General features: G+C 36.1%; 1 protein-coding gene and 1 long non-coding RNA gene across 14 annotated transcripts in view; one reads left to right on the forward strand and one right to left on the reverse strand.

The window, feature by feature from the left end:
• LOC129395456 (uncharacterized) overlaps nucleotides 1-23,642 on the forward strand; it is a 212,115-nt gene that overhangs the window by 165,446 nt on the left and 23,027 nt on the right. The gene's annotated exons all lie outside the window — the stretch shown is intronic.
• MBNL3 (muscleblind like splicing regulator 3) overlaps nucleotides 1-23,642 on the reverse strand; it is a 120,558-nt gene that overhangs the window by 14,073 nt on the left and 82,843 nt on the right. For 11 of the 13 annotated variants that reach the window (XM_057301200.2, XM_003814489.8, XM_063601608.1 and 8 more), the window contains 5 exons: nucleotides 22,771-22,935; nucleotides 8,714-8,905; nucleotides 7,417-7,653; nucleotides 3,239-3,389; nucleotides 1,242-1,277 (listed from right to left, as the gene is read on the reverse strand). In XM_057301200.2, the coding sequence (XP_057157183.1) occupies nucleotides 1,242-1,277; nucleotides 3,239-3,389; nucleotides 7,417-7,653; nucleotides 8,714-8,905; nucleotides 22,771-22,935 (781 nt within the window). The remainder of the gene's footprint in view (nucleotides 1-1,241; nucleotides 1,278-3,238; nucleotides 3,390-7,416; nucleotides 7,654-8,713; nucleotides 8,906-22,770; nucleotides 22,936-23,642) is intronic. The other 2 variants (XM_063601609.1, XM_055106886.2) reach the window with 1 other exon arrangement.

Below are 23,642 nucleotides of genomic sequence, written 5' to 3' on the forward strand. Positions count from 1 at the left end.
AGACCCACTAAAGAATGCAGTTTGCATTCCTAAGCAAAGCTCTGAAGGTGAAAGGACAAGAGAGCATCTTCAAGAAAACTGTCACAAAACATGAAGGCAAAGACACATTTCTCAAACTTGCAGAAGTCTGTTCTAATTGTACACATTATGATTCAAAGGTATACATATTGTGCTCCTGTTGGTATTAATGGAAATGTGTATTAATTCCTACAGAAGACAGTCAAACCCTCAGTAACAGGGGCCTCACCTCCATTCCCAGGGTTCAGATCTCACTATGTTAGTGAGTGCTGCTACTATGTGGTTGTCATTTTGAACTTTATTCTCAAGAAGCCTGTTAGTAGTGCTTTTGGGGCTCTGCATCTATTCTGGTCCACCAAGGTGACAAAGGTCAATTTGTTGCAAACTCTCAAAAGGGATGGGATGGCCTGGATTGATGTGAGACGGTAGAGTGGGACGGGTTGGGATCATTTCTCCTTGCATAGAACAGAGCTATTTTCTCCTGGTCTGTTCCTTGTGCCCATGAGGACTGTAGGAGCTGTGAACTCCCCATTCCTTTCTCATGCTCTTCAGTATTAGTGCTGTATAAAATGGTTTAGAGATGGCTATCATATTGTGTTAGTGGCTAACAAAAGGATCTGTGTGCAACTGCTTGTTAAAAATCACGTAACACTCAAAGAGTCATTTTGAAATGATTCTGTTGTGCCTAGCTTCTGTGCCAATGGTGCTTCAGGCTAGAACACTACAGGATTCATTACAGAACACTGCAGAATCCTCTGGCTTTGCTGAACTCATCCTCTCGCAACATAGGAACATTGAATGCTTTAAGTCGTATAGATAACTTTTTCAGGTGGGAATTGTTTCATTGTACTTTACAAGTTATACATTTTAAGTATTTTACAATTTTTAAATAATACATGTTAAGCAAAGAACAAAACTGCGCAGTCTGGCTAGTTTCAAATATTGTAAAAGAAACTATTTTTTAATATTTCAGTTGCTGTTGTTAGGGTAGAAATAGAGAAATGACAGGGCCAGTATTTGGCCACAGTGGCAACCAACTAGGACTTGAGAAAGTAGGACTATTTTGATGCTACAAAGACATAAAACAGAAAGCACCATGTTAAACCTTAACATACTCAGAAAATTTCCAGCCACATCTTTCAGTCATTCATCTTTCATAGTCACAACAGAAAAACACATTTTTTCAGATTAGAAAATGTTGATAATTTTTGTAGAAAACCTACCAATATTTGAAGCGGGTGCCATGCACAGTATTGGCCCTGTACACCATGCAGAAAAGCGTGGAAAGTAAAGAAAAGAGATATTTGATTATTAAGGATTTACTGATAGAAATACATTTTAACAGAAAGATTATTTCTTTGCAATATCAATTACTCAGCACATGCAAGTCCAACAATCTCCCATGTTTACAATTACAGATTAGTTTTAAGGTCACAAACCCAGGTAATCAAAATAATTCTTGGATTCTTAGGTACAAAATGAGCTATAATTTTTCTTTAAAAGAATTAACTCACTTAAATTACATATTTATTGTGGACAAATACATCCTAAATAATTTTTATAATAAGAGAATTTTAATTTATTACACATATCATTTTCTAAATATGCTCCAGAATCTCGTATCTGGTGTCCGTGTTTCTATTTAGAGTATTAATCTGTTAACACTGTCTCCTCCACTGTCTCATAGTCAATAGGACTTGACTATGAATATATGGCAAAGAGGTTCCATTAAGAGAGACCTCTTAGCTGGACAGGCTTTTATGTTGCTACTAATTAAGGGAAAGGGAATTTTTCTGACATTTTTGCTTATGAAACTAGATTTTATGTTGGCCAAATCTGGCAAAAAATTCAAACTTGGAAACAAAGTAACTGTAGTATTAAGAAAAACTATGATGAACAGCATACATTTTATTATATTCAACCACCTTGACTAGACTTCCAGGGCTACTGAATTCATTCCACAGCTATAATACAAATCGGAAGTAGCCAAGGTAGAGTGATCTAATGTGTAGGTAAATTACCACAATTTTTGAAGAAAAAAATGCTAGGAATAAAGTCATGTCAACTCATACTGGTTTTCTCTTTTACTCTGTAGACATTATGTGTGTTTTTCTTAGGTTGGGAGAAAATATCTAAATTATTAGATATCAGTAGTTACTTATTATAAGGGATGTAAGAAAGTGCTGAAGAATTCCATATTTCCTCTCAGAAACTATCGTATAAATGTATACAAATTGTATAATTTAAATGATGGCATGAAGGACTGCTGTGGCTAGTAACTAAAGACTGGTGTTTTATGGTACCTTTCAAAATTAATTAACTGATTAATTTACTAGTTAACCAATAAGTTTTCTCAAGTCCGGGTATTAACAAGGATTTCTAAATTATTTTTTAAAACATATGTTATTTTCATTTAGAAATAGTTTCCAATCTTGGGCATTTACCATTGTGTCAAAAAAAAAAAGGAAAAAAAAAACTGCTGTACTCTCAATGGTTAGAATTTTCAATTTATTCCTAAGAGACTATATGCTCATTCTTAAACTACTAAACCACTGGAAGAAAATTAATTTCCCCCCAATATATGATATCTAATTGAACAAATTTCTGGCTTAACATTTTCTATTCAATTTCATGTAAAACAGGCTATTAGATATAGCTGAATGTAGGAGATAACAAAATATGCTGCAAAATGTCAGAAAATATAAACTGCTATGTATTTTATATTAACTGATTCAGGAGTTACAGGCTAAAACTATCTGTTTAATCTATATTATACTATATTATGCACTTAGGGTAGTTTTATTTTAACTACCTTTGGCATATCAAAGACATATTGACAACACATTTCCATAATATCGAAGCTGGGAGTTTTTGCCTTTTTTTTTTGACAGCACTCTACTGTCTGTGACAGTGATACCTAAGAGTCAAGGAATTAGTTTGAGACTGAACCAAGTGAATTAATCATAAGCAAAAACCAACAAATGCTAAAAATAAAAATGTTGATACTTTTTCCTAGTTTGATTTCAAACCATGAATTTTCATGAATTATAGAAAAACAAGTAGTTCTAGATACTAGCAGATAAGCATAACTTCCTTGTTTTATTTTTAATCAAAATACATGTCGACAGTCCTCCTATACAAGCTCTTTGAAAGCTGTTTTGCATTGTATACATTCACAACATCACCAAACTCGCTGCAGTGCCTAGAGCTGTGTTCTCACCTGCAGGGATAAATGCCGGCTGTGGGAGCTGCAGGTTAGTCAGAGCCTGTTGGCAGTGGAAAACAGTGGGATTAAAGACCGGGGTGGCACCATTGGGCTTTTCCAGTGCTGATCTCTTTGGTATCAGTTGCAGTGTACCAGGCTGCAGGGCCTGTGGGGGGAGAGATGGTACTAGTACTAGATAAAGTAACAAATGTACTCAAACCAAGCAAGCACCAGTCATATAAGGTATTTCCTGGGAATCCTCCGTAAGGGTATCCATTGGGCAAGACACTGGATAAGCAGTGGCCCCACAGCAAGGTAACCAAATGCAGAGATAAGGGGGTTCACAGCCGTGTACAGTGGCTCACGCCTGTAATCCCAGCACTTTGGGAGGCTGAGACCAGCAGATTGTTTGAGCTTAGGAGTTTGAGACCAGCCCGGGCAATATGGCAAAACCCCATCTCTGAAAAAACAGAAAAAGTAGCCAGGCATGGTGGTGCATGCCTGTGGTCCCAGCTACTTGGGAGGCTGAGGCAGGAGGATTGCTTGAGCCCAGGACGTCAAGACTGCAGTGAGCTGAGACCACACCACTGCACTCCAGCCTGAGTGACAGAGCAAGAGCCTGTCTCAAGAAAAAAAAAAAAAAAAAAAAAAAAAAAAAAAGGTAGTCCAACTACATGAGCAGTAGTGCAAAACAGAAAAAAAATGCAAAAACAAAAAAGGTTTTCAACTTCACTAATTTAGACCTCATTTGGGCAGGATATGACAGAAAGCTACTACAGTAAACAATCATTTATAATTAATATCTCAGGGATACTCATCTTTGAATCTATAAAAATGAGATTAGCAGAAGCAACAGATATAGCAGGAAAGAGATTTCTGCCTGTTAAAACTCCAATACAGATCTAGGACATAAATGGCATATAGGTGATAAAACAGATGTTGGTAGATCAGAGTCTGACACTGTCACCCCATAAAATAAAATCCAGTTTATACAAAGACTTCAGGTTCAAGTCCTATAATTATATATTTCCTAACTAACATGTAAGGAAAAAGCAAATGAATATTTCCTCCCCCACGACCTACCTCACGCAGGTACTATGTAGATAGTTAGCAAAATATATGCAGTTCTTATTTATAGAGGCTTGCTGTCCATTTCGGTATGTACCATTTGCTTTGTTAAGTTCTTGTAAGGTTTAATTCTAAAACCTATTAGCATTTTTAAACCATCCTTTCATGTCTACAGTTCTTTCAAAATCCCACTGTGCTTATAATACTCAGTGAAACTTGCCCCTGGATCAGATTCTTTGGAGAAGTTTAACATTACTTTACATTTTTTTTTTCTCAGCAAATTGCACGTTACTTAAAAAACATGTCCCAGCAACAACAATTAGGTATGCTCCAAATTCTTAAGGAAACAGGAATGCTTGTGTTGAGTAACTATCCTACCATGTGTCCAAAAGGGTAATGCCATGACCTCGTTCCTGTGGATAACAAGGGTCTCAAGGTATCTCTATTTTCTTTTGGGAACTCTACTGTCAGTGCACACACTGTGACAGATCTGCTTTTCATTTCACCTAAATAAAGAAAAGCATGCTAGAAGAGTGAGATAAAATAAACTGAGTAGCTTTAGAGATATAAAATTTCCAAATTTATCCCAGCAGACCAGATGGCAAAGGTCAGGACTAAAATCATAAACCATAAAACAAAATCTATCATTTCGAATGCCTTTTATTACCATTGGGAGAAAATGGTTTTGCTGAACATTTTAACTAAGACAGAAGACCTACTTATCTGGTTGTTAAAAAGATTTCCCTTTGGTATAAATGGGGAGTGTCCCCTTCTCTTGAAAGTTGGCAGCATGGTATGATCATCAGAACCAGTTATGTTCCCTAGTAAACTACAAATTGGGGTGAAACCTAGATGAACATTCAACAGGTAGACGCTGGTAAGGTAGTACTGCTTGTTTATTTATGGCTGGGGTTTATCCTGATGGGTCACTGCCCAGTTCCAATTGGGTGGTGATTGTACTATTAAACTCATAAACCTGCCGAAGAGGTGTGAGACTGTGGATGAACTAAGTATCAACCCTTTATGTCTCTCTCTTTTTTTTTTTAAATACAAGCTGCTTTCTGTGAACTCAACCTGAGCTATATACATGAACAAGGTAAAAATGTCTCTTTTATAAAGCATGTCCACTATGAATCATTAAAAATATAAAAAGCTTGAATTTCTTCATGAAGCCCTCCTTTATTTAATCTTACCTCTATCAAATTCTTATGAGCCAACTTGATCTCACTGCTAAGACCCTGCTGTGATCAGTTACTTAAAAGGGAATTTTATATTGATATTCACAAGTAACAATTGAAGGCCTATGATATAATATTTAGCTCTCTACATGGAAATTTGAGGCTGACTTGTAACCTATGCATTCTATCAAACACACTCAAATAATCAGAAATGGACAGATGCATATGAAGCTATTTTCATAGCTTATAATTACCCCTTCAAAAGTATTTAAGACAAAAAGAATTTGGTAAAGTCTTTTTTAACATTCATTAACAGATTATGTTGTTCAGATCAAGGGAGAAAGTAAGTTTGTTCTACTTTGGTGCTCAGATCCTTCACGACGTAATGAGTTCAGTTCTGACAAAAAGTGGAGCCAGTCCAAAAATGGTACTGTGTCCTTGAAACCATAAACTACCAGGAAAAGTGGGAAAAATTTGCAGTATTTGGCTTAGACAGGAGACATGAGAGTCACTCTCACTTGGAACAGGGACTGACTTCTTTTGTGAAGTTCCAGTTGCAGCAAGATAAATTTCAACTCAGTATGAGGAAAACCTTCTTAATAGGGATGTTTGAAAATAAGTGTCTCTCTGTTGTGAATAGGCAAAGTCTCTGTCATGGGAGTCCAAACTATGAATGTTTGTGAGGAGATTTAGCTCACAGTGCATCTCCTGGGCTTCAGGGTCATGTCAGTGCTTTTTCCACACCCAGGGAACATGAGGTTTCCTGTGGGTTTTGTCCTTTACTGGGGCTGTTATGCCTTATTACACAAGGAAAGGTCCAGGGAGAAAAAGAAAGACATAGCAAGCAGCACATCAAAACAACGGACAGCTGTGGCAAACTTAAGTCACGAGAATTCCTGGTTCTCAGTGATCACACTGCAGTGTTACACAAATATTTTTCCTGCTTCCTACCTTTCAGTATTACTAAGCAGCACTAACTGTTCCCCCAAAACTGGCTTTCTACAGCAACTTAAAAGTCAGGACTCTGGGCTGCGCACGGTAGCTCATGCCTGTAATCCCAGCACTTTGGGAGGTTGAGGCAGGAGGATCACCTGAGATCAGAAGTTCAAGACCAGCCTGGCCAACATGGTGAAACCCGGCCTCTATAAAAACTACAAAAATTAGCCAGAAGCAGTGGTGCACGCCTCTAGTCCCAGCTACTCAGGAGGCTAAGGCTAGAGAATTGCTTGAACCTGGGAGGCGGAGGTTACAGTGAGCTGAGATCACGCCACTGCACCCTAGCCTGGGCAACAGAGTGAGACTCCATCTCAAAACAAACAACAACAACAAAAAACACACAACCACCCCCACAAAACAAAACAAAACAAAACAACAACAACAACAACAAAAAACCCAAAGTCAGGCCTCTGCTCCCAATCACGTAGAAATTTCCCCCCAGACTAAGCAGGCTGCTGTCCTTGATACTATGCCTCTAGAGAGGAAAAGTGGCCTTAACCTTTAGGAAATTACAACCTACTTAATACCCTATCTTTTAAGTGCTGTGTTTTTGAAAGGCATTAAGGATGTTAGTAGCAAAGGGCCCATGAAAGTGGCTCACAGAGCAGAGGCAACTTTCTGCCTCTCTAGGATATTGAGGGTAGTGAAACTATAAAAGCACTCAAAAATAACTTACTGTTTAAATTATATAATTTACCCTTACTCTGAAAATGGGAGAAAGAGCACAGTAGGTTAAAAGCATTAGTAAGGCTTTTAAATAATTATCTTTAGAAAATCTTAGTAAATAAAGTAGAATAAATAGGTTCTTTCTTTTCCAGCTTATAACCTTGACTGTTCATATTAAGGTCCTCTCATGACCATCCATGAGTATGGTTACAGGATATTAGATAAATTGAGGAATATACAAAGCATTTACTCTGAAACAGGCCACAAGTGCAGGCCTTTTCTTACCATGGCAGAGGCAGCTGAATGGTTCATCTGGTGATGAGCTGCCTTGAGTCTGGCTTGCAAGTGTGCAGGAGGATGAAAGTACTTGCATTTCTCCCGCGAGCATCGACCTTTGATGTAATCCATGCAGATTGTCACAGTATTATCACTCGCTTCAATCATGGAAGCATCAGTAGGGTGAGCATAGCGGCAATCATTCTCCCCACGGGTACAATTTCCACGCTGAAATTCTCGGCAAACCTTAGAACACACACATACACATACACACGCATCACACTGATGACTGGAAGCTGACTGGCTTTTATTTATTTTGCTAGTGAATGTAACAGTAATTATATATACATTGAATATATTATGTGTGAACAAATCTAAAAAGATAAAGAATAATGTAAAGCCATATTCACTATGAGATATAAACAGACAGAATTTCTATTCCCAGAAAAAAATTCTATTCTCCCCAAAAGGAGGTTGTCCTTACATTGAAATAAAAATGTTTAAAAAAGTATTACTGAAAACCAGTTTTAATTCTCCAGTTAATACACAGCCTTAAGCATAATTAGTGTTTTTTTAAGTCCAAGATGAGTCTTTATCACACCATAATGCACTGGTTTTCCAAAGTCAACTTGTGAACCATAACTGAGTTATATGTACAATCAGATTATATTACAATACATTACTAGGCATTTAAGCGGCTGCAAATGGAGCTGACTTTGTAAGGAAAGACTAGTTATTTCAATGTACAAAGAATAACAATAGAAGAATGAAGGACTTCAATAAATCAAAAAGCTGTTTGAAATTTCTTTCAGATTTTCTTTTCTTAGGCATCGGGGTTATTTACTGCCTAGCACATCACTCTCAAAATGGAGAAAAAAGTTGAGGCACTATGAGACTAATTTACCTTCTGTGTTCATATAGCTTTACATTCTGCAATCGTAGAGAGTTATATTGTCTACTTTTTCCCACTTTGATTATTCTAGCAAGTAGAGACTCATTAACAAATATAGTAATCTGTTTCTGAAAGCTGGAGCCTAGGTAAAAGGAACATTCCCACAGAAGCTTCCTGTGCCATTGCACAGTCTATGGCTGGGTACACTTAACATATTGTTTGACCTACCATACAGGTGAATCAATGCACTTTATAACAAGGTATGATTGCAGTACTAAAATGTTTAACAACCCTATAAGCTAAGAAATTTGGGTTCTCTTATTTAAAACACAACACACTGGGCTCTGAGAATACTGCTTTATGTGTAAGGTTAATATCTATTCTACAGGTATTTATATATATGTTCACAAATACCTCCAGTTTATCTGAACGCATCAGTTTTGGGCCAACAGCTCCTGGCATTGCAAGAGGTGGGTTTCCAGGAATCAGAACAGGTGTATTTGGTACAAGTTCTGCAGGAACGAGACCCATCCCAGGATGTGGTATGTAAGGATTGAAAGCCATGGGAGGATTAGCTGGAAGTGATGGAGTCATAGGAAAAGAACCCTGTATGTTTAAAAGAGAAAAAAAGATGTTAGAGGTAAAGATTCTTCCTGTCATTACACAAAGAGGTATTTTTTCAGAAACATCAAAATTACTTATGCCACATCAAAATTTACTATTGTTTTCTTCTGATTTATTTTTAGCCTCATACTAATTCCCATAGAGGAGTTGCTTTTAAACCAACAAATCTCTTTACGTAGTAACTTTATTGGTAAGCTCATAAAATAAGCCACATGATTTTAACAGTCATGAATTATCCAAATTAAATCTCACTGCTAGTCTGTTCCAAATGTGTTTCCTCCAACTCTTTCTTTATTCCCTAAAAACCATGTCACCAATGACATTACACATATGGACAATCTTCTTTGTTTCCTTACACAGGCATGGCCTTTGCATTCAGTCCCTTTCCTTCCTCTTTCCTCTTCACCATCAATACTGCTTGGCTGTAAGGCTGCCTGTCCTACCACAGGCCCCACCTGTACTACCAAATACTGGCTGTGCTTCTGTCTTCCTGGCCCACTGACAATTATGGAACACAGCAAGGAGTTGAGGAAGAAAGTGATAAATTAGAAAAAGTGAGTGCTTTAATATCTACCTAAAATGAGTTTAGTATGGTCCATTATATTTTGTTATTTTTTTAAATCAGAGGTCCTGTTTTTTAAATTTTTATGTGTACATAGTAGGTATCTATATTTATAGGGTACATGAGATATTTTGATACAGGCATACTGTGTGTAATAATCACATCAGGGTAAATGGAGTATCTATCACCTCAAGCATTTATCATTCCTTGGTGTCACAAACACTCTAATTATACTCTTTTAGTTATTTTTAAGTGTACAAGAAATTATTGTTTACTGTAGTCATCCTAGAGGTCCTGTTTCACAAGCTAATCTGACTTGCCTAGCCTTGTCTTTATCCAGGGGGCCAGATGATATTCATAGTTCAAAAGAAGGCACTAAAAATGCTACAAGAATCCCTGTTAGGCAGGAAGAGATAAGATAACAGGATTATATGGTACACAAACTAGAGTAACTTGTAAAAAAAAAAAACCTCAGAAATGCAAAAAGCTATTACTGCTTTTTCTATTTTCAAAGATCCTGGACTCAAAAAGTTTAATATGTGTATTTCCTTTATTATCTGTTGCCATATTATTTATCACTTTGCTGTTTTCCAGTTTGTTCCACATGTGGGTATCTTTTCTTGTCAATGTGGTTTTATTCCTTTGATAGTTCTCGTCTCCCCTATAGTACCCAACACTTAGTGAATGACTGGTTGACAGATATACTCAATGATACATTTTAAAAGCTTAATGAATGAATAATAAATCATGACTAAATGTAGTATATTTCTAATAATGACTCTACAAGTTAGTTATTGTGAAACTGGTGGTGTCTCATTGTGTATTACTAATTGCATGTGTTCCTTCTTGCTTTATAAAATTTTTTCACTTGAAAAAACCCCCGAATCTGTTGCATTTGCCAAACTGTGCCCATACCTGCTAAGTCACATTAATAGAAACAAGTCTAAATACAAATTGTGGAATATAAAGTGAAGGGCAATGTATACTCATTGCCTCACCCCCACACAGACTTGAAATTGTCACCCACACAGCATTCCAAGAAGACTCTGTTATAAACCATATTCAGCTTAGAAGGAAGCACTCCCGCATTAGCATTCTACCTTAGATGAGTTTATCAAATTAGCTGATTGGGACATTAGGAAGGGCAGAAAGAATCTGGCACCAAAAAACTGGCAAGACTCACAAGGGTGAGTAGGAAAGACATGGTTGCCAAGAGCCTTAAGTGGAAAGGGAACGCCAGGTGCCAGGAAAGATGATGGTGCAGTCAGGAGAAGGACTCTAAAGTCTGGGGGCAAATAGCCAAGGGCTGACCCAGTCTAACTAGCTCTTATGATGTAATAGACTACAGGAATACGGGATACTTGTCATGGAATGAGATGTGAAGCTCAGGAACTAGCTGATGTGACATGATTTTATATAATGAGAAGGAAATCTTCTGGAAACAGCCACCCAGGCATGCTTCCGCAATAAGGCAGACTTTATCAATGTAATGATTCATAGTTGTCTCAAGATCACCAAGAATCTCTGATGAGAAAAACTCCATTTTTGAAGCACACGATAGTGCTCTTCACTTGACTTTTCGTTGTCTCTGACTTTCCTGGTAAATTTCTCACTGAAGCCACCAGCCCATTCTCCTGCATACTTTTTGCTCTTGCCTTTTACAAAAATGAGCAGGACCATTATTGCATCTATTAATTTTTGAACTGAAAGAAAGACCTTGAGGTGGGTGAATTTTCCAGATTAAAAAGTTATTAATCACTAATAAATGCTGATCAATCAACAATATTGAAGCCTAATGTATTTGAAAGCAATGCTTTCTGTTTATGGTAGCTTTTTACTTCTGTAATTTTTTTCTTTTCTTTTTTGAGGTGACTCACCAGGGAAATTCTCCTAGCTAAGTTCTGCTTTCTTTGGAATACTTTTAAACTTTCTTAGGTTTGTTATATGCTCCAAGTGTATGGAAAAAAAGGCTATAAATTAATGATTGGTCTACATATAAAATGTAAAGGGCTTACTGAAAGTATTTAGATTTTTCTAAGGCTTCACCACAAACTATGCTATCTTTAGATCTTAAAATTAGTATCCTAGCTCTTATAACTATTTCCTCCTTGAGTATGAAATGCATTCTATAACACTGTTTATTGAGAAGAAGCAAGCTATCCCATTCTCAATACTGGGGCAGAGGCAGGAACTCCTGAGTGGCTTATTTATTTTCAGTTGGACATTTCTGTTTTCTCACCACTACCTCTGCCCCAGGGTAACTACTCCATTTCATGAATTTGAACATTCAAGGGCTTAGCGTTGACTAACAGCCATGGGTTAAGTCAAGCAGCCTGCAAGCTCAGAAGCTCAGCTTTAATAAGCAACTTTAATCCTGTCTCTATATATATCTCAGCCCTTGATGTCAGTTGAAATAACATGAACCTATCTGTGGGTTAATTTTTATTGTAAAGGAAAAGGTTTTAAATATACTGACTCTGATTTATCTTTACAGCCTGAAATGGTCTGAACACTTAAATGTTTCAGATACTTAAATTCCAACCTAAATTATTTACTAAATACTTGAAAAGAGACGGCTGTCCCTCCCATAACCAGGTGTAAATTTTCATCTTTCTGAGTGTTGTCAACCAGCAAGAATGGTGGTGGCAACAGACTTTATGAATAAGATCACCTGACAACTATTTATCCCCATGTCTCTAGCAGTATTAGCTCCTACAGTAGAAATTCCCATGAGTTCCCAGTGACTTGCAGATTGCTTAGGAACTATCAGACACTCAGGAAATGTGTCCTAAAAATTAACGAAATATCTAGACAACACTGGCTCCTAATCTTTTTTGAGTCCAGGACTTCTCCAAGAGTCAGATAAAGGCTGCAGACTCTGTCCACAGAAAAATTCATGTATGCAAAAAATGTTGCTTGTGATCTCAGCAAGTTCAAGGACCCCACGACACTCACCCCTGGTGTGGGGTTATGAACTACTTACTGGTTAAGAATCTCTGTTCTAGAGTAAGGCTCTGCAAACTAGGGCCCATAAGCCAAATTCAGCCTGCCTGTGTTTTTGTATGGCCAGCAATCTAAGAATGTTTTTTACAGTTTTAAATGATTGAAAAAAATAAGAGAATAATATTTAGTGAAACATGAAAATTATAGGAAACTCTTATTCCAGTGTCCATCCACAAATTTCATTGTGTTCATTAGTAGAGCTGTATTACAAAAAATTGTAGATATTTGTTTCCTCTCTTGTTATATAAGTACCTATATAATACCCTCAACTTTGCATCTTGAACCTCACAGCCTAAAATATTTATATTTAGCCATTCACAAGAAAGTTCACCGACCTTGGTTCTAAATGATTTCAAAAAATGAAATTCTCCAACGCTTTCAGGAGTAAAGCACCAAATATATATGAATATATATTCATATATATTCATATATATATTCATATATATATTCATATACATTCATATATATTCATATATATTCATATATACGAATATACATATTCATATATATACGTATATATGAATATATATTCATATATATTCGTATATATTCATATATACTCGTATATATGAATATATATTCATATATACTCGTATATATGAATATATATTCATATATATTCGTATATATGAATATATATTCATATATATTCGTATATATGAATATATATTCATATATATTCGTATATATGAATATATATTCATATATATTCGTATATATTCATATATATTCGTATATATTCATATATATTCATATATATTCGTATATATGAATATATATTCATATATATTCGTATATATGAATATATATTCATATATATTCGTATATATGAATATATATTCATATATATTCGTATATATTCATATATATTCGTATATATTCATATATATTCATATATATTCGTATATATTCATATATATTCATATATATTCGTATATATGAATATATATTCATATATATTCGTATATATTCATATATATATTCATATATACATTCATATATATTCATATATACATTCATATATATTCATATATATGAATATATATGTATATGAATTTAGTATTTGTAGCAAGATTCCACAAATTGAAAATGTTTGGCTTTGTAAACCAATACTAAGGTATTCACTAAAATGTTCTTTTACATAGTTACTAATATTAGGATTAGGATTTTTAACTATTTGTTTATAGAACAATCACTACTCCGTGACTAAGAATGGGGAAATAGTAGTTGGAATCCTGTAAAGGTAAAAATTTTAAAAGCCACCACAGATTGCTCTTAAAGGATTCTGAGGCAATGCAATTCAATGCAAAACTATGCCTCAAATAAATGTCTAGTTTACACACACTTTAGGAACAGTGACTTAACAGGTTATTTCTCAAGCTAGTATAAATAAATGAAAATTGAATGTTATGCCAAATCAATCTTTGTGTCTCCTCAATAGCCTAGATCTATTTGTAGTTACCTCAAAAATATCCAAGATCAATTACAATTATTGTTGGATGAATGTAAAATATTTCAAAATCCTGGCCTAAGGTCAACAGAATAATCGGGGCCTTCCATCTCTGAGTTCCTGTCTAGAGTTGAATGACTAGATATTTTTTCTTTTACAGAAGGGTAAACATTTGGTAACAATTTGTTGACCCAATTTTAATACAAGAAAAATAGCACTCTTAAATTTTACTAGCGTCATAATATCTTCATTTTATTGCTCATTTGCAAGCATTTATATAATATAAAAGGAAAGCTCCTTTTACGGTCATCATGCATATTTCTATCTTTAGATAATCCCAAAATGCACTGAAATCCATAATTTTAGTTTCCATCCGACTTCACTTTCACACAGAGTACAATTGAATAATCTCTCTTTCACAGTATTTGCTTGGTCATTTCCACACTCCTTGAGTAATGTTCCGTGGGGACTGAAGTGGCCAAAATGCAGGCTGCAGGAGACCCACATAACCTCCAGACTAGTTAATTAGTTTCTCAATAATTGAGAGTTAACTTTAAAAACAGATGCAAGCTGATAGTGGTGTTTAAGTACTAATCGTACTTGTTAATGAATAAGTCCCCATGGCTCTAGAGAGAGCTAAGAAAAAAAAAGTTCATGGGTCAAAAGTGAACCATTGTCCTCACCTAGACCTGGATTTTCTGATCTTATTAATCAGAGAAGTCTCCAAGTAAGAGGAACCATTGAAGGCAGGCAGGTTAGTTGAAAGATCAATAGGTGATTGTGAGTATAAGAGGTATAAAGAATAACACAAATGAGAACACAAGTCATGGTTCAGAGCTACCCATATTTGCTGGGAGGAGAAATACAACAGCAGGCCAGGAATCATAAAGGAGTACCTAAACACAGATCAGCACATCACCTAGGAAGAGAGCAAATGATTGACACTTCATAAGCAGGGTAACTTTGACATTGTTCCTGAGGAGGTGAACAGGAATTGACCTAAAAATTTGTTGGTGACCACCGTGTAATAATAATGGCAATTCAATTAACTTTAGTATTCTAGTAGGAAACAAAGATTATTTTTAAAAAAATCAAGTTTGTGGCATGGATTGTAGTAATAGTATCATGAGCATCTGTTTGTCTCCAAAGTCATCAATTTGTATACATTGAACATGTGCAGCTTTTGTGTGTCAATCATACCTCATTGAAGTAGTTCAAAGAATTAAGTGGTTATCTAGTTTTAACAAAGGGTATAAACAAAATGTGGGTTTTTGGGAGATAAATAGGAAGAACTGAGCAAAGCAAGGAACCCACAGGAAACCTGGAGACTATTTATGAACATGTCAGTGAAAGTTAGATAAATAGGTAGGCTAAGAGTTTAAAATTATCAGGGGTTTGACCAACCACAACCACCACCACCACCACCATCAAAACAACACAAACCAAAACAGAACCTTGCATGGCTAATAGAAAGATAATTCTATGTTGAAAAAAGAAAGGCCCAAAGCTACAAAAATATGAAGAATCAGGTACAAATCAGAAATTAAGGGGACCAGAAAATATTCATCCAACATCTTACTTTTGTTACATAACGAATTCCTAGAGGGTAGAGTTTGTTTCTTGATCATCTTTTTATCCACCCTTTACTCATTTAAATACCTGTCACAGAGTATATGCTCGATACTTACTGAATTGAATAAAAAGGGATTCCTAAACCATTAATTAATTTTTGATTTACTAAATAGATCAACCCAATTTAAAAATCAGAGTGCAAAAAGAAGTAAAAGTAGTTTCAAAAATGGTGGCAAAGAAATTGAATAAATCCTTCACTCTTGTTCTCCACTGAGGAAGACTTTAGGCAGATGGCTACTCCTAAGATGTCTTTTGATAAAGATATGAATTGCTAGATCAAACAGTATGAAAAGCACAGGGTATTTTATACATACATATGTACATACATGAATCCCATATGTGTATGTATTTTTAAAATTGGAGTGGCTAAATCCATACTAGAAGGTACCTAATTAAGAGTTCTAAAAAAAAGTGATTTAGTGATACTATAGATAAAAATATGTAACTTTATTACAAAGTGTATTAAAAAGTAATTTTTATACACTTTGTAATACACAAAGTAATTCACACTTTTTTATACACAAAGTAATTCACAATGTGTATAATCCAGGTGATTAATGAATTGCTAATGTGACTGGTATCCAGAGTGGTTCAAGAGAGAAGACCACGGAAAGAAGGGTGTAAATGAATATTTAACAGATGATTACAGGATATTAAGGCAAATTAGAAATGCTTGGGGGTACCACTTTAATTATCAGGTGGTAGGGCAGCCACAGGTTTTTATATAAGGTCTCCTCTCATTGACAAATTACTGAGCCATACCAACCTGCAGGTAAAAAAAAAAAAAAATTCACAGAGCCCACCAAACTCCCAGCCTTCACCTCATTTGTGATCAACAGCAAGCAATCTCAAGGTAGCTGGCTGTAGCTTACACTGTGACCACGAACAGTGAAGCTCACAGGCCACCATGGTCTCATTAGCACCAGGCTCCAACTAACTGAGCTAACCAGCCCCAGAGGAGAAGGACACAAAATAGAGGAGGTTACATGTAATTTATCTCACGGGAATATATAAAGGATGATAAAGGGAGAATGTTGAGATTTGTGACTATCAAAGAAACTGGACACTATAGAAGATATACCTAATGCTAAATGATGAGTTAATGGGTGCAGCACACCAGCATGGCACATGTATACATATGTAACTAACCTGCACATTGTGCACATGTACCCTAAAACTTAAAGTATAATAATAATAAAATTTAAAAAAAGAAGATATCATGTACAAGTGTCCTCTGTTTGGCTGCAAAAGTGTAGCATTTTCATTCAACTTTTGAAAAAAGCAGATTTCACAGTGTCTATTAACAGAGATGGGGCAAAGCAGCAAAGGGACTGCTAGGGGATTTATTTTGTTTTAACGTAAAAGAAGCTTTAAGCTATGTGACATACACAGTCTTATTAGCAAAAGGCCCGAATAACTACTCTACTTTGGACCAGTAATTGCAATGAGGAGCAAATCTAGGATATGTGGGGTCTGAAGCTTAGACCACTGGGTGGGGAAGTGGAGCCTTAAGAATGAAACACACGAATATATTTTGCAAATTTTACAAACACATTTTAAACACGTTGCTAGGACCCCTCTCAGGGTTTTGGAAGGAAACCATGCAAATGAGCATCCCTAAATCCCTCATGTTAGTCTCAGGGTAAGTCCACCTTAAAAACAATGTTAGTTGAACAAACAGATTACAGTAGGCTTCAGTTGATATACCTAAAAGTAAAATTTTGTCTAATCTTTCAGAAAATGTAGTAAAATCCAGATGATCATGGCATGGTAGCACTCCAGGCACTTCTGTGATGTGATTTGGTCAACCTCAATGCGGAAGTTCACATGATCATGACTGTTGTAATTACATTAAGAGCATATTAACCTTATAATTACATAATGCCTGTCTTTCCTAACTTGAAAATTTTGCAAAAATCATTTACAAAACATGTAATGTCACCACATCAAGATGAAAGAACTAAATGCCATCATTCATCATTACATGAGTAGGTGAACTGAAAAACCTGCTGCAGAACCTTCATTAAAATGTTATAATTTCTGTACTGACCATGAGACTGGTAATTTAGAATATGGACATAATTTTCTTTTCTATTAAACCTACATAATGTCTGGGTCACCTTTTAAAATAATAATTGTTAATAAAAGAGCCATGACAAAACTACTCTTTTTTATAGCATAAATATTTCAGTCAATAAACTAAATTTATGTGAACTAAAAAACTGTAAGTCTAATATGAATATTTGTCCTCTTGTTTTCAAGTACTATATCATTTAATGACTGACTTACAGAAATTAAAAAGTAGGCCAGGCATGCCAGCACTTTGGGAGGTCAAGGCAGGAGGATTGCTTGAGGCTGGGAAATCAGTACCAGACTGGGCAACATAGTGAGATCACATTTCTATTTCTATTCAAAAATGTTTTAAAAAACATTACTGTGCATGGTGATGTGCACCTGTGTTCCCAGCTACTCAGGAGGATGGGGCAGGATGATGACTTGACCCCACAAGTCTGCAGCTACATTGAGCTATGATCATGCCACTGCACTCCAGCCTGGTCCACAGAGTGATACCGTGTCTCAAAAAAAAAAAAAATTAAAAAGTAAATAAATATTTTCCAATTTTATCTCCAGTCACTTAAAATTGTTCTAGTCCTAAGTTTATAAGTAATATAAACCCAAGTAATATAATACATTGTAGCCCTTTAGTAAAAGAGAAAAAAACAACATTAAAAACATGAGTCTAAAAATAATATTCATTAATTAGTATATCTCCCTTCCTCGTACCTATTTGAACTTTCTATTATTTTTTTTCTCTTGGTTCTGAAGCATTACATCACCTTCGTTCCTTACTATATTAATGTTAGATAAACATATAAGCCTGTTTATGAGAAATATATTTGGTAAGTAGAATTATGAAAATGATGTAAAAAGGTGGAGAGGGATCCAGGCAGCTATCAGATGATTCAATTTGAGATAAAGGAAAACCTAGAGAGGAAGACTTGTTTATGGCCTTCATGGTTTGGAACTCGGTAACTTAGCCACAGGAATGCCAGCCATGAATAGCATACAACAGAACCTGAGGACTTGGCACATCCCAATGCAACCTCAAATGTGCTGAATCAACAATCTCTATATAAATAATCAAATGAATACACTCTACTGAGTCAAGTTCACCTGTGTGTCAGGATCTGTTTCCATGTGAATCACCACATTCAAAGAGAGAAACTAGGGGAATTTCCCAGGTTTTCCTTTAGTTTGGATATGGACAGGTGTAGATATGCAAAATGTCCAAATAAAACATTTTAACAGCCTGTAATATCATATTCACTTTATAAATACATACACCACATTCAGTAGGGAGAATCTTTCCTCATAACTAAAATTTCTAATTGTAAAACCAAAATTTTAAAACATTAGCTTTGCTTCAGGGTAATCCACTGTGCCTACTCTTTCTAATATTCTTCTACAGTGGTTGTATTTGCCTCATGATTATGGCAAGGGGATACTTCAACTTATACTTTTTTGCTGGGAACATCAGGAACAATCTCTCTTAAACTGCATTGAAAAATACTAGGGAGTCACACCTTTTGTTTCACCTGCTGAACTTCCTTAATAAAGCCAAAAAAGCTTTCAGAGATGGACTTTTATACTGGCAAATGTCAATTCAGACCTGTTTAATAGAGTGAACAAACTTGCCTGCTCCAGCAAGCATTCCACCCAAATTGACTAGGTGTGGCTTTTATTCATTGTTCAGTCACACTCAACAGAATCTGTTCTCTAGGTACCATCGCATTTAGGTTGACATTCCCTTTATCTAGGGGCTTATAATAAGCAAACCATATTCAATTCTGCAAAGGCAGATGTGCTCTTCTGGTATCCTAGAAACAGATCAAAGTATTCTTTGTGGAAAGACATGAAGTTCAAGCCAGTCATACAAATGGGTCTTAATATGCAACCTTACAAATATCAGGACTGGAAATTTCTTAAACAAAAGTATGACTACCTTAGAGACAAGAATCAGATTATTGGGTAGGGGTGATTAAAAGGGATAGAGAGTTGTTTGAGGGAGAGTAGGTACCAGAGAAATTAAGTAAAATCATATATTACTTCTGTAATAATATCAGGATCCACAATAAAGAAATTTTTTTTCCAAATCAGACTGGTAAATGTTACTTAAAATTGCTCACACTAGCTCAATTACACCATGTCTACAAAGTGGCTTCCTTAGACCATAGAAGAGGAACATATCAACCATCTCGGAGTTAGATTTTTGTACACATAATAACTGCAGGAATTAATCATTTATCGGCTCATCGCATCATAACAGCTATCATTAAATAATCTACAAGGTAGAGAAGCAATTTCCAATTGTTCCCTTGGGTCTTCTAAGTAATGCCTTGTATCTTGTAACATTCTATAAAATAAATTGTACTCCTGTGAATCATAGCAGTCATCTTCCGTCATCTGAAATCTGAAATTACCCTCATTGAAGAAAAGATAGGGAAACATATTCTAACATAGAAAGCATAGAGATTCAAATTAGAAAGCACAAGTGAAGAGGCTGGAAAGCACAATGGATTTCTTACTGGATTCTCAAAAAAGCTACTCCCTATTCTCCAGTGTGAGCCAGCATGATCAATAACACTTGAAGGGTTGAGACTTGGAATGGAGAGACTCTAGCAGAGGCTGAATAGAACGGCTTCCCTCTGTACCCCTACTTTACCCCACTTCTTGCTCTCTGATTCCCTGAAACAAGGCATTTCACTAGTACCCTGAAGCTATCCCTCGACCTTTGAAAAGATAAATGCTCCAGCTCTGTAGGAACCACTGGGCTCAGGTGTCTGATAATGAAATCTGCTTCCTATTCTTTGCTCAGTTTGAAATTGAGACATCCCATGAGAAGCTGAGAGTAATAATTATGAGTTAAAATCTCCCTTGCTATACCTTTGACCAACATCTTCCCCCATCCCCTCCCACCCACATCCCCTGGCAACTACCCTTCTACTCTCTGTTTCTATGCATTCAGTTTTTTCAAGGTTCCACATATGAGTGAGATCATATAGTATTTGTTTTTTCTCTGTCTGGCTTATTTCACTTGACATAATGCCTGCCAGGTTCATCCATGTCATCTCATTTCACAATGTATACGTCTAACAAATCATCACACGCTGTACACTTTAAAATATACACAATTTTATTTATTAATTATACCTCAATAAAGCTGGGGGGAAAAAATAAAAGCTGCCTTGCTTTATTCCCCACCCACTCACATTTTCTGGACTTACCAAGCACGATCACTTCTCTGTGGTTTTGTTCATAACAATTTTCAGTATCCAAAAGACTTTAACTTCCCTCTGCCCTTAGAAGTAGGGAGGGACTGAGATACGTCAGTATGTGAAAGCCCAGAAAAAGCGTTTGCGCAAGGAGTTCAACGATGTAAAGAATTACTGAGGGTCAAAGAGGAGCTTTGAGGAGTTCACCTTCTAGGAACTAATTTACCAACATAATTAATCTGAGTTCCAAGGCAAAACTTTTTGGTAAACTAATAGTACAGAACATGACATCTATTTATTTTACTTAAATCTGTCTAGGCATTCTGGAAAAAGAGTATGGTGCAAACCTTTAGTGATTCATCATTGCCTCTCCCATCTGTTTTTGCATTTATCCATAAAGATGTACTCATTAAAGGGTTCCATATCAACACAGATATCCTTGAATTCTGAGAATTAACTTTATAATGAGATAGGCTTTACTGACAGCTGATTGTCCTCCCCCATTTTCATTGCATCTAAATACTATATACATATTTCAACTTTCAATATGTTCATTGTATCACTGATTAAATGGGTAACAAATAAAGGTAAAACAGGATTTTCAAATTTATCCTGTTAATAGTTTAAAGGAAGTAGGCCAGCTGGAATTAGAATGAGGCACCACTGAGCTAAATGTGAGGCCTGGAGAACTACAGCAGAAAAGGGACAGTTTTCAATTATCCCTAAGAGGTGTAAAAGCAAAATGAAAGTTTATATTTTAAGGCATAGGGACAAGATGAATTTTCAATGGAACAATATGAACAGATATAGCTTAATTACTTTATAAAGGATCCATTTAAACTTGCAAGTCCACAAAATAGTAGATATTAGTCTAGAATGACATAATCTTACTAATTTCTGCATAGGGAAACCCTGTGGCTAAGTTAAGGGAAAGCCACCATCAAGATCATGGGAAATTGGGAAAAACTGAGAAATGGTCACAGAGCAGAGAAGAGAGGGGAGGCAAAATTCAAATGAATGCACTGTGGTACCCTGAATCAGACACTGGAATAGAAAGATTACATTAATAGAAAACCTGGAGAAATCTGAATAAAGTCTGGAGTTTAGTTAATAATAATGATGTGTGATTCCAGTTTCTTGCTTTTGACAAATCTACCAGGGTAATATAAGATGTTAACAGTGGGGAGAACTGGGTGAAAGGTAATACAGGAACTCTTTGTACTATTAATACCTTTGTAACTTTTCTGTAAATCTAAAATTATTTCAAAATAAAAAGTTTATTTAAAAGCAACAACAGGCCGGGCTCACGCCTGTAATTCCAGCACTTTGGGAGGCCGAGACAGGTGGATCACCTGAAGTCAGGCGTTTGAGACCAGCCTGGACATGGTGAAACTCCGTGTCTACTAAAAATACACAAAAAAATTAGCTGGGCGTGATGGCGGGCACCTGTAATACCAGCTACTTGGGAGGCTGAGGCAGGAGAATTGCTTGAACCCAGGAGGCAGAGGTTGCAATGAGCCTAGATCGCACCATTGCACTCCAGCCTGGGCAACAAGAGTGAAACTCTGTCTCACCAAAAAAAAAAAAAAAAAAAAAGAAAAAAGCAACAAAACCCCCATCAAAGAACAAGAAAATTTGTTTGAATTAATGTCCTAGAATTCAAAGGTTTCCATGTAATAATAATCAACTCTCCTTATCTTAAAATGCCCCTGCTCCTTTATCCATATTCTTTTATAAAGTGAACTCATGCAGCCAGGTTTTCAGTGCAACACACCTGACTGCTCTCTTCAAGTGCACAGCTCTGTAGTGTCAATGAACATATTAGTTTGTGTCCTAAATCCTGTTGCAACTAATTTCCCCAAGTCCCTGCCAGGTTATTCCACTGTTGATCTTTATCGGCAATTTTCAAAATATAGCTGCGACTTACAAGTGATGACATTTGAGCGTTTTGGAGCATAAGCTGCATCTGCTGGGCGAACATGGCTGCGGCAGTCTTCTGTTGAATCAGATTGTTCCGCCCATTAATCTCCAGCTGCGTTTTTAAGTGTGGAGGAGGGTGAAGGTACTTGCAGTTCTCTCGAGTACACCGACCCTGACAATGAAGAATAGGGAAAATATAAAATTAAAACTATACACAAATAGATAAATTTTGGACTCCATTATCTGGGGACAATCTAAGCTCCAAAACTCTTCATCTTGAATCCATATAAGGCGAGAAACACCCTGAAATTCACTGACAGTCTGTTAATGAAATAATAAATCCCTATGCCCGGCAGCGATTTTGTTCTTTAGGTTCCGGAGACAATGGCCCTAGATCACTTGCATGATGGAGACCAAAGTGTATTTTGGATCCTCAGCTAATTGAACGTTTTTTATTGATGTTAAGCACTTTCAAGACAGGACAGTATGTCAGTTCCGTGGAATCAAACATGCTTTTGGTGTCACCTAAATGTTGGCATGGCTGCTGATTATGGTTTACTATGTAGCAGCAAAGGATGTCACTGGACTAGTTGTTGGTCACATTGTCACAATGTGACCTATTACTGTGTTGAACTCATGAGCAGTATATAAAGAAGCTAACGATTCTCTCTTATTTGGATTACTAGGTCCACCATAAACCTTTTAAGAAAGCACAACTGCAAACAATTCTATTTCCCACAGATGCTAAGATTCTTTACAGTAGGTGAGGTTATTGGGGAAGGGGAAGGTGGGGAGCAAAAGGGCAACTTTGTTTTTGGACCAAAGAGTGCAAGCTGCTAGGCCACCTGAATTCCCGAGAGAAAAATGGGTTTGTTCACC

Source organism: Pan paniscus, chromosome X (genome assembly GCF_029289425.2).
Source record: "Pan paniscus chromosome X, NHGRI_mPanPan1-v2.0_pri, whole genome shotgun sequence".
Lineage (NCBI taxonomy): Eukaryota > Metazoa > Chordata > Mammalia > Primates > Hominidae > Pan > Pan paniscus.